Raw genomic sequence first — 12,568 nt, forward strand, 5'->3', positions numbered from 1 at the left:
CTTTCATCTGCCTGACATAGATATGGCAAGCTCCATAAATGTATGGTTGAATGAAAGAATAATAATCAAATAATCACTTTGAAATTTTACAATATTTAATGCACTCATTGAACAACTCTATGAGGTAGTTTTCATTATCATTCTCCATTTTTATAAATGAAGAAATCAAGACGATAATTCGTACAAGTTTGCACTATCTGTTATTGGTGGACCTTGGATTAGAAACAGAGATAGAGGAAATTCACTCTCAAGCCCTTGCACAAAACCACAGGAGTATTCTGCTTCTCAGCTATTGGAGGAGTTACTTTCAGGTCTTTAGTAGAAGAGTATGTCCATCTTGATGCTTTGAAGTTTAAGATTATGTATGACAAGGGTCCTTAGCCTTGGATCTTTGGACCTGTAGTCCATTAATAGGCTCTCATGAATTGTATCTCTTGAAATTTGATGAGATTTTGTGTGAATGTATAACTGCATTTTTCACTTGGGACAAAGGCCCATAGCCCTCATCATATTCTCAAGGAATTTTGCGATAACTAAAAGATTAATGACCATGGATGTAGAGAAGTATTTGGGATTTTCTGAGACACAATTAAAATGATTAAATGTTCAAAAATAGTTAACTTTTTAAAAAGTTGATTTTGGAGAGAGGAAGGGAGCAAGAGAAGCATCATTTTGTTGTTCCACCCAGTCATGCATTCATTGACCCCTGCATGTGCCTTGACTGGGAATCAAACCCACAACCTTGGCATGCCAGAACGACACTCTAGCCAACTGAGTTACCTAACAGGGCTGTTCAAAGATACTTAAAGGTGGGTTTATTTGACAAATTGTCCAAAGACTACTTTTTGTCTCTGCACAGGAGATTTTGGTTAGGAGACTAGGAACTAATGTTTATTAGGCCCAACTAAGTGCACTTAACATATACTACTTATCTTAACTCTTGAATCATATCCAGAATACTAATGTAGAAACTGAGCTTTAGAGTGTTAAGAAACATGCCTGATATTATACTGATAAATGGAAGATCTAAGTGCAGGGTTGTCCAACCTTTTGGGCCACACAGGAAGAAGAAGAGTAGTCTTGGGCCACATATTAAGTACACAAACACTAACAAAAACATGAGCAAAAAAAAGGTTTTAAGTAAATTTATGATTTTGTGTTGGGCTGTATTCATAGCAATCCTGGGCCACAGGTTAGACACTCCTGATAGGGTATCCAGATCTAACTCTGAAGCTAGTGCTGCCTCACCTTATGGTTAGACACAGCTGCTGATTGTCAAGGGCATTAAGTGCAACTAATCTTGTTGAGAAGCAGGTCTTTTAGTGGTTTCTATGAAGCCCTGCTTAGAGGCTGTCATATGGCATCTTAGAACCATTTTGAAGGACAGGAATTCAGTCTTGCTTTTAGATGATGTCTCATGTAGTTGGTGCTGGCTTTGCTTCCCATCTCTGCATTCTGTTCTCTGGGGCTCTCTCTTAGGCAAGTCTGTCACAGATGCAGCAAGAATGGTTTAGTTCCTAGAAAGCACAGTCTCTGAACCATTGCCCTGGCTCATTTGTTACAGCCCATCAGGCTTCTGATGGCCATAGGCCTAGTCTTCCCATCTCTTGTCTATTTGAACAAACTTGAACAGCCTTCCTACTAGTGAAGCTGCAATCTGGTTTGCAATATCCCTGGAACAGAGAACAGGAACTGAAGTGGTTAGTTTCCTTCAGCTGCCATGCAGTGTGCTTTTGGACTAGAACTGCAATTCTACCACCTAGCCTGTTTGAAAATCATCCTATGTATAATGACGTGTTTGCCAAGCATTGAACATCACAGACAGGGCCTTTGAGATCTCTTGAAGGCTTTTCCAGTGTCATAGAGAAGCCTATACCACCTGCAGAGGTGGGTTTTACAGAAGTACATAGAGCAGACTTCCAGTGGACTTCTTGTATGAGGTGGGGGTAGGGAGAGACTGCTGTCTTGGATTAGGTGTTTCTCCCAGTTTTGTGGGATAGATCCCTTGGCAAAGATTGGCTTAATCTCCCAGAAATTCTCACAGCCTCTGCTCCGAGAAATCCACCCCAACAGTGCTGAATATCAAACGACAGTGGATTAATATAATCTCATGGCTATGCTCTTCCACCTAACTGGATGGAATAGGCCACTCGGAGGAGGAGAGTGGAGGTAGGGCAGGAGAGGTTGCTATGGAGCCAGGATCACTGTAGTAACAAAAGGAATTAGTGAGGATCTACTTAATTAGAAAAGTATTCCATGTAACATTGAGGAAAACTGATGGATGAGACAGGTCATACTTCACACCACAAATGGATGCTTTGCTTTAGAAAAGATAAACTCAGTTTTCCTTAAAAGGTGAATTATCTCTTCTAGTGCATTCTAAATGATTCCATTGTTTTCCTAGAAGGAAAAGAGAGAGGTTTCCAAACAAAATTTCTAAAACCATTTACATATGAGTCCATTGTCAAAAATGTGTATGGATTATATTAGTTTCCTGGTGATACCATAATGAAGTACCAACAGTGGGGTGAATAAAAAAACAGAAATTTACTGTCTTCCAGTTATGTAGGCTACAAATCTGAAATCAAGGTGTCAGCAGGGCCATGTTCCCTCTGGAACCTGCAGAAGAATCCTTCCTTGCCTCTTCCTAGCTTCTGGTAGTTTACTGGCAATCTTTAGCATTCCTCAGCTTATAAATGCATCCCTCTAATCCTGTGTCTTCACATGGCGCCCTTCCTAGGCATCTCTTCACTTCGTCTCCTTTCTGTGTGTGTCTGCATCTGTGTCCACATTCCCCCTTTTTATAAAGATACCAATCATATTGGATTAGGGCCCACCCTAATAACCTCATTTTAATTTGACCACATTGGTAAAGACCCCATAAGAACACATTCTAAGATACTAGGGGTCAGGACATCAACATACCTTTCTTTGGGCAACACAACTCAACTTATAAATAGTAATCATGACAGCATATGGCATTTAAAAATACAATTATCTTTACAGATGAGCCTGTGAGTTACTCCCAAATCGTTACCTTCCAGCCTTTCATAATCCTTTCAGAGATTACTATCTTATTCAGTGATCAAGAACATTCCTCATTTAATTATTAGAATTATCTTAACTTGTTAATTAATTTATCATTTTAATGTTGTCTAAAGTACAAGTAGAATAAAAAGTACAAAAGGTAATACATTTCTGGGGTGAACTAGAAGACCTTGGATATGGCTGCTCACAATGGTATCTTTTGTGTTCATCTGTCTGCTTTCCTGCCCTTGCTCTGTTTCCCTCGGCTTTTAGTCTAGTTTTATTCTCATCTTACTTTGAACCTCATATCAACTTTAGTGTCCATTTAATAGACAAGCAGATCAAAGAGGATATAATTATTTTACTAAGCAAAGTTGACAACATAACCATGGACAAAAACCTCTATATACATCTCCCATAGTTGGAACTATGACACCTCCCTCCATTATCTGTACTTAATAACTATCGTAAATTATCTATATTTTTATTTTCTACAAATAAAATTGTAAGGAAAACATAATTGCTGAGCACTGGCAGTAGATATCCTAGTTACATTGGTGTACCAGTGAGCAGTGTAGTGGCCTAAATTTCCAGTGGCTTTGTTTTACCCAAGATTATTATTTTCTTATTTTGAAAAGAGTGTTATTTACCTACATGACTAAAAATACTTTACACCTCCTTCTTTTAAATAAAAATGTTTATTTGGAGAATATTAATAGCGTAATGACTCCTCCTCACCAGATATTAACAGTTCATTAGGTCAGGCAATAGAACAAGTCCAAGCGAGCTTCTTACAAGGAGACAGGCGACCACCTCAAAAGCAGCCTCCGTCTTCTGTCTTATTACTGGTTGATTCATAATCCAAAATATGAAGCTTGGGAACTTTTTCTTAAAAGTAGAGATAGAGCAAAATGTCTGGAGCAGTGATGTTGACCTCCTTTTTAAAAAAAAAACTTATGAAACTTTAACGGCATATTTCAGTCTTGTGGAGTCCTTTGTGTTATTCTGACTGTCGATAAGAACCAGGGGACTATGTTGATGATTCTTGATAATTTCAGCCACACTTCCAAAGTACTGGAACAAAAAAAAAAACGTAGATGAATTATACACTGGCATTTATATTAACTTTAAGCTTCGCTCCCCCCATCTTTTTTTATTTTCTCAAGTCAGTCAGTTATTAGGTCCCAGCTCGCATTCTACCCAGAAATATCTAATTTAACAAATACTATAACCTTCAAGGGGGCAGAACTCAGCCTTTCATATTTTCAGAAAGACTAAAAACACAACTGACAGCTTCAATTAGTGTAAGTACTTAGAGAAATTACTTCATTGAATTATGAGGCAATATTTTGTCTTTTTATTTAGTGTCAAGTGTAAAACTGTCATACAGTGAATTTCTCTACATTATTTATTGTTCAGTTGTACAGTCTTAGATATAAAGACTTCTGTAATAAATTAACCTTAGAATTTAGTGTCAGGGAAGAGTTATTTCCCAGATAAATTCATATTCTTCTGTTTTCTTTTTTTAATAAATAAGGAAAGCTTTATAAACCTTCATATTTCTATTTTTGCTTTGGTGCCCAGTAAGTTTCGAGGTAAATTAATGCTTAATTGAAAATGAAGTTCCATGCTAGGCTTTTAACATACATATTTATTTTTCCATATATTAATTCCTGTTCTCTAGATTTTAAGGTTGTCATATTTTTTCTTAAAATGATCAATGTTTTAAATGAAAGGTACAAGAAACATAACACAGAACATGAAATCAAATTTGCTTATACAAAAGTGCTACAGATCACAATCATCAAATAAATGCATTTAGAGTCACTTTTTATTTTTTTTATTTTTTATTTTTTTTTAAGATTTTATTTATTTATTTTTAGAGAGGGAAGGGAGGGAGAGAGAGAGAGAGAGAGAGAGAGAGAGAGAGAGAGAGACATCAATGTGCGGTTGCTGGGGGTTCTGGCCTGCAACCCAGGAATGTACCCTGGCTGGGAATTGAACCTGGGACACTTTGGTTCCCAGCCCGTGCTCAATCCACTGAGCTACGCCAGCCAGGGCTTAGAGTCACTTTTTAAAAGGTGTTTTGCAACAGTGCCATAAATTTAGCAATTATCGCCACTCAATATTATTGTTTTTTAATTTTTAGATAAAGACAAAAATCTGGAATAAAAAATTTTAAAAGCCATATTACTTCTTTGGATAGCTTCTAAATATCTATATATTGAATTAAGTAAAGTATTCAGAATACTGGTCAACTTTTTCAAATGAAACACTAGTTGTCTTTTAGATAATTGGCTATCTGAATATTAGATCAGGGTGGGGAGGTGAGAGATAGGGACCTTTGAGTATATGCAGTTTTTATATCTTACTGGCTCTTCAATCACTCAATTCTTTTGCTATTGCCAATGATATACATAAAAACATTCATTCAGTTTGTTTGCCATAGAATGTTGTTAAACTGGTGCAGTTGGAAGTTAAATTTATGGACTAAAGAACCAGAAATGAAATAGCACAACCTCTTTGAAGTGGATTCCAAGGGAAAAAGTGTGTTCTGAGCCCAAGAAGCATAAGAAAGAGTTGGTATACTTTTAAACAAGGACCTTATTCTTTCCTAGTCCCTGAATATTTTTGAGTATTGCTTGGGGATTTAGTGTTTGAAGAAGGGGGTTGAGTTGAAATGTTTGTAGAAGGGAGTGGTCTTGGCCTATTTTTTAAATTTAATTACATGAAAAATTGAGCTTAACTTAGATGCATTTCCCCTCAGTACTCCTCTTTTTTCCTGCCTGGACTAATTCAGTGTATTTGAGCTATTCATACATGAACAAACAACTTGTTTGATAACTGATAATCTCATGATCAATAAAAAAGCAAACACATATAAGAGCTATAAAGCTACTCAATACTGTATCTATGCCAAAATAGTTACATAAAAAATTAAACAATCAGTTGGTTGCTTTTTCTACCCATATACACCCAAACAAAAAAACAGACGGACTTTTAAAAATATCTGCAGGAATGATATCATGTAATTAAAGTTTTCATTTTCCATTCAGATGCTCAGTAAATGGGAGAAACAATCTTTTTATTATAAATAATTTAAGTAAGAGTTTTAATGGACACTGTCAATACTTCCAGTTGCCATTATAATAATATACTATTTATTTTGGTGTCCATAGGCTAGATATATGGGGAGAGAGGTAAATCTCTGATCTATCCATTCTAAGGTAGGGATGAAGATTCTTTAGGCCAAGAGGAATCCCATTTACCCGAGTTTCAGGACCTCTAAAGAGGACAGCTCCCTCATCCACCTTTAAGCCTCTTGTAGAAGTATGGGATTCCTGAGGAGGCTTTAGAATGAAACCACCCATCCAAAGTCATTTTGTCCTACTAGGATCACTACCACCTCCTACCACTGGTTACTACTATTAGGAGCATTTACTTTAAAAGATTTGTCATATAAAGGTTGTAGTGAGAATGAAGACTGGTGTTAAATGATAATGAAATTTATAGTTTAAAACCCAATTTTAATCTTGATCAGTATCTGTGGTTTCAGATTCAAGAGTTTTGCATTTTCTAAATATCTGAGACTTAATTAAAAGCAAAATAAAACCCAAATTATAAAAACTCCTAGAAGAAAACATTGGAGAAAATCTTCATGAGATTGTATTTCACAATGATTTCTTGGACATGACATAAAAACATAGTCAACAAAAACAAAAATAGACAAATAGGACCACATCAAACTTAAAACCTCCTGTTCATCAAAGGTCACAATCAACAAAGTGAAAGTAACCTATGGGATGGGGGAAATATTTGTAAATTGTGTATCTGATAAGTGATTAACATCCAGAATAATGAAGAACTACTACAACTCAACAACAAAAGATCAAATAACCTGATTTAAAAAATTGGAAAAGGACTTGAGTAGACACTTCTTCAAAGGTGATATACAAATGGCCAACAAACAGGAAAGTCTGCTCAACATCACTAACAATCAGAGAAATGCAAATCAAAACCATGATGAAATCACCCATTAGGATAGCTACTATTAAAAAAAAAAAAACAAAATAACAAGTGTTGGCAGAGATGTGGAAAAGTTGCGTCCCTTGTGCACTGTTGGTAGGACTATAAAATGATATAATCACTTTTGTAGACAACATGGAGGTTCTTTCCAAAATTAAAAGTAGAACTACCATATGATTTAGCAATCCTACTTCTGGATATGTACATCCAGAAGAATTGAAAGCAGAGTCTTGAAGAGATATCTGCACCCCCATGTTCACAGCAGCACTATTTAAAGCAGCCAAGAGGTGGAAACAACCCAAATGTTCATCAACAGATGAATGGATAAACAGACTGTGGTGTCTAATACATTGGAATACTAGGTAGCCTCAAAAAGGAAAGAAATCTTGTCACAACATGGGTGAAACTTGAAGATATTATGCTATGTGAAATTAGGTAGTCACAAAAGAACATTGTATTATGTTATCCCACTTATATGAGGTATCTAAAGTAGTCAGATTCATAGAAATAAAAAGTAAAATGATGGTTGCTAAGGACTGTGGAGAGTGGGAAAGGGGAGTTATTCAATAGAGCTTCAGATATGCAAAATAAAAAGTCCTGGAGATCTGTTTCACAATATTGTAAATATATGTAACACCACTATACTATACACTTTAAATAGTTAATATGGTAAATTTTATTATATGTGTTTTTAGCACATTTTTAAAAAAAAAAACAAAATAAAGAGTACACTAATTGACATAAGACCTTATCAGTTCATGTTACAAATGCTATTCTCTTGCCTGTAATCACTCAATCAACAAATCCTCTCATTTAATAAGTATTTATCAACCACCCACTGAAGCCAGCCAGTGTGCTATGGTTCTAGAAACAGAGAGGTGAGCAAGGCATAGCCTAGTCCCTGGCCTCATCTAGTGGAGAAGATAAACACTTCAGAAACTATGACACTTTCTAACAATTTACTACCTAACAAGTGCTGAGTTTGGAATGGATGTAGTTCTTTCTGAAAGAATATTGAAAATAAATATTTTGAACTTTTAAAATGCTATTTTCTCTGCTTAGGTTGCTCTTTCCACTTTTTTTCTCATCCGCTTTAACTTTCATTCTACCTATAATTCAGCCCATCATTCAAGACCAGAACAAGTCCCACTCCCTTTCTGACCATTCATGGGTAATTCCACTCCATATTTCAGGGCTCATTTATAGGAACAAACTGGCTAAACAGAGACATAGTAAGCACTGAGTTTGGTGTCCAGCTTAAAGAGGTGTTGAAGTTTGTGTTTGGTTAATATTCAAGACCTCCTGTATTGAATAGATCTACTGACCTAATGTTTTTTTCTTGCTGCAAGCCCAAAAGATTATTCTGGCCCAAGGTATAGTCTAATGTTTCAACTCAGGCTACTGTATCTCTTCTGATCCTTCCCTGGCCATCTACCTTGGAATTTGAGTTGATGTCCTGGTTCTTGACTTAGGAGCTCTGGATGCTAACCTTGATGTTTTTGTAATATTAATATCACTTGACATTTTAATCTTGATTTTTATGATCCCCTGGACTCAAATACTGAATCAGACTGACCCCACTAAGTAGCAGGATAAAAGGACTCAAAGTGTAGCCTTTACATCATGACAGTCTTTCCTCCTTTCTGTTCTCTCAGAGGATATACTCCCCACACATAGTACTTTATCTGTTTATAACATGAATGCATGTGGACCAAGTACTTTTGTGTCCTTTCTCCTCATCTCTAGCTTCTAACACCGTATGATGCCATTGTGTTCAATACATAGTTATAGAGTTGGATTAAAAGAGAAATTACTCACCTCTTCACCATTTTTCTTTCTGCCCAAAGCATACTGTTTTGTTGCTTCAATAAATCGCACAGGGACATTATAAACTCGCTTATTAAAAAATACAACTAATGTATATGGCTGTTTGGAATCATGGCCAGAGCTTTTCCGAATAAGAAATGATCCATCCTGTTTATTAAACAAGAAGCATAATTATGGTTAGTCTTATATTTCTACAGGTTGATATTAGTTTGTGAAAGTACCTATTTTTAAAATATAATTATTTAGCTATATGATTTTATTTTTAAAAAAGATTTTATTTATTTATTTTTAGAGAGGGAAGGGAGGGAGATAGAGAAAGAGAGAGAAAAACATCAATGTACAGTTGCTGGGGGTCATGGCCTGCAACCCAGGCATGTACCCTGACTGGGAATCAAACCTGTGACACTTTGGTTTGCAGCCCATGCTCAATCCACTGAGCTACACCAGCCAAGGCATGATTTTATTATTGATAAGTTTGTTTTATTATTTTCCAAGAAAATACTTCAGTAAATACATACTTATACAAAATATAAACATATTTTATATTTACATGTTTATATATACTTACAGAAAATTGTGAATTAGATCAATGCACTTTTTTTAATCTTCACCTGGGGACATTTTTTTATTGCTTTTAGAGAGAGAAGATGGGAGAGAGGGAAGAAGAGAGAAAGATGCAAGAAAGAACCATTGATTGGTTGCCTCTTGTACATGCCTGGACCAGGAATTGAACCTGCAACCTGAGCCACACCAGCCAGCGCTCAATGTACTTTTTGATTCACTAAATAAGGTATTATGTTTATAGGATTTAGAATGTGTGAAGGGACACATTAAGATGAAACCTAGAGGGTACTCTTAAACAAGGAACCATGTCCATAAGTTGTCTGTGAATAAAAAAATGATCAAGTTTTATTCCAAAGTACTTTTAAGAAGAAAGTAGAAATTGGGAATAAAAGCATTTCAGGTGATGAAAATCCTCTCTCCAAAAACATATATTGAAGCAGATAAAAATTGCAACACAACATTCCAAATTTAGATATTGGAATATTTTATAAAATATTCTAGAATCCTTAATTCAAAAATTATGAACTAAAAATGGACAAAAAATAGGAAAAAAAAATGCAACAACAGTTGGTCAAACTCTCTGCAAAGAAAATAAAAAGAAAGGCAAGCTTATTTCAAATGAAGATTTAATAAATCTCTGAAGGAAGGCATAGAAACCACTAAGATAGAGAAGGGTGGGGGAAGGTTTTTTAAAAAGTACAGCAACAGAGTTAAATTGGTTGGAAGGCAAAAGGTCCAAAATGCATGCAGATTGAGTCCTTGAAGAAAAAAACAAGGAAACAGAACGATTCTTTAAGACTATAATTTAAGAAAACATATTGGAAATAAGAGAAAACGAAACTATTTATTGAAAGGCTTCCATCTGTCTGAAAAAATTGACCTGGAAATCAACTCAGAGACATATTCTGGTTAAACTATTAAACTTTAAAAACAAAAAGTCTACAGAGTTTTAGAATAAAATATTAGATTATATATAGTGGCAAGAAAATAGTATTAGGTAGAACAAGGCAATCCAGTGGAGCAACACTTTTAAAAGCTCAAGCCAAAGATTTTATATAAAGCCAAGATTTTCTCCAGGTCTAGGGCTATGAAAAAAGTTTTGAATGTGCAAGAACTCAGGGGATAATGGAAACAGTTCTCTGAGAATCTAGCACAAGGTAATCTTCATCAAACAAAAGGAGATAACCAATGAAGCCAGCAAAGGGAATGATAGAAAGTATTTATTATGTTTAATTGTAGAGTTAGGATTAAAATGAGGGTGGCAAAAATAGTATGCAAATATTACATATTCTGACAAAGTAGGGTACAAGTGAAAAAAATGGGAGCGGGAAAGAGAAAGTGGTACTTTAATCTCAGATTGTCCAAACTGTGCCTAGTGTTCCTCCATGATTGGGCCTGGATGCTTCTAAAATCTCCTTCCATGTCCTTTGTTCCATCTCAACCTCAGCATTTTATCCCATGCATTGATCCAAAATAGCCTGTTACTGTGCACTCCTGAATGGGTCTCATGTAGCACCAAGCCTTTCTGAGATTGCCCCCAGGAGCCTATGAATCCTTGTCCAGATGGAAGGACAAGTAGAGATGAGATGGAGGAACAAAGGGGAAAATGCTTGAAAGAGTGGAGGGGATGGCAATTCCTCCTAAGTAAAGAAAAAAGATCCCTGCATCCATAATTATTACAGTTACTAAATTAGCATATTATTAATAGGATGACAACAGTGCCTATTACAGGCTGAGGACAGGATATGAGATTTTAAAATGGTCAAACCTTGTTTGATCTGTATAATGCTTCTTCAGCAGACTTTCGGTCGCAGGCACCAGCGTACCATGGCTTACAGTGAACATCAGCTTCCTGTGAAATAGAGGGAATTCTTAAGCATGAGATGGAACTTCTGTGCATGAAAAACAGAGTTCCATTTTGCATTACCAAGACAGGCCTAACTCCTTGTAGACCAGTAGTTTGTAAAGAGTTGATGCTTCCTTTGGTCAATTACAGGGTTATATAGTTGACTTTTTCCCACTTGGCCTTAGTTTCTAACCTTAGTAATTGAACATAAGAACTAAACCCTGCTAGATTCCTGAACCATTTCTTCCTTTCTCCTAAATAAGTTATAATCTCCCTTTCCTTTTTGATCTTATTTTTTTTGTTTTGTTTTGCTTTGTGGGTGCTTTATAATTTCCAAGGTGTTTTTATAAATATTATCATATATGATTCTTGTAACTACTTTAAAGGCAAGAAGGATAAATGCTGTAATCCCTAATTTATATTTGAGGAAGCCTAGAGAGACTTGTCCAAGGGCACAGAGAGTCCTTACTCTTTTTACAGGCTGTGCCGTTTTGTGTGTTTTGATAGCATATGCCTCCACAGATCTATTCTGGGAAAATTACATAGTTTTAAGAGAAGCTATGTGAGGGGAAGAACAATAAAAAGCAACACACTTCTTTCATAGTTTTGAAGAACCACGAATTGTTATTTAGGGCATCTAGAATACAGATTGGAACAGATGAAGAAAGGTCTTAATAACTGAAACAAAAATGTATTCTGTACCCATCAGCAAATGACGACTCACAAGCCAACTTAAAATATAGTCTGTTCTCAAGCTTCACTCCAAACTCTCTCTTGAAAGAAGACATGCCCTTTCCTGCAGTTTACTGGTAACAACAAGTGTTTATTTCATACCTGTTCTGACACATTGGAATTAGATGAAAACCTGGGTAATGGAACATCCACAGTTGGGCTGCCCCCTTCCGGAAACCCTGAAAGGGATTTGAAAAATCAATGGATCTTTATTTTTTCTTGAGCAGTTATTATGCCTATACTGCAACACTATAGTAGTGCTGCAGGGGACACACACACACACACACACACACACACACACACACACAATCCTTAAAAGCAATAGTTCCCAAAGCATAGTCTGAGGATGTCTGGAATTCCCAAGATTCTTTCATGGGATTTTTTTCCAGATGCATATCTCTGTGAAGCCCAGTTTTCTTCATATACTTCAACCAGAAAAATGTATTGTGACAGACTGACCATAGAATCAGACAGGAGAATCCAGTTGCCTCTGTTATTCTAGGCATTATAGAGATTTAAAAAATGTAAAACAATATCACTCTTCCC

General features: G+C 35.9%; 1 protein-coding gene across 3 annotated transcripts in view; it reads right to left on the reverse strand.

Moving 5' to 3' along the window:
• Positions 1-3,706: 3,706 nt before the first annotated feature.
• The window catches only part of BLNK (B cell linker), a 75,345-nt gene continuing 66,483 nt past the window's right edge, over positions 3,707-12,568 (reverse strand). For all 3 annotated transcript variants that reach the window (XM_028513827.2, XM_036027082.1, XM_036027083.1), the window contains exons 14-17: positions 12,125-12,201; positions 11,213-11,296; positions 8,872-9,027; positions 3,707-4,101 (exon numbers count right to left, since the gene is read on the reverse strand). In XM_028513827.2, the coding sequence (XP_028369628.1) occupies positions 3,982-4,101; positions 8,872-9,027; positions 11,213-11,296; positions 12,125-12,201 (437 nt within the window). In that variant the 3' untranslated portion in view covers positions 3,707-3,981. The remainder of the gene's footprint in view (positions 4,102-8,871; positions 9,028-11,212; positions 11,297-12,124; positions 12,202-12,568) is intronic.

This window comes from Phyllostomus discolor, chromosome 5 (genome assembly GCF_004126475.2).
Source record: "Phyllostomus discolor isolate MPI-MPIP mPhyDis1 chromosome 5, mPhyDis1.pri.v3, whole genome shotgun sequence".
NCBI classification, from domain to species: Eukaryota; Metazoa; Chordata; class Mammalia; order Chiroptera; family Phyllostomidae; genus Phyllostomus; species Phyllostomus discolor.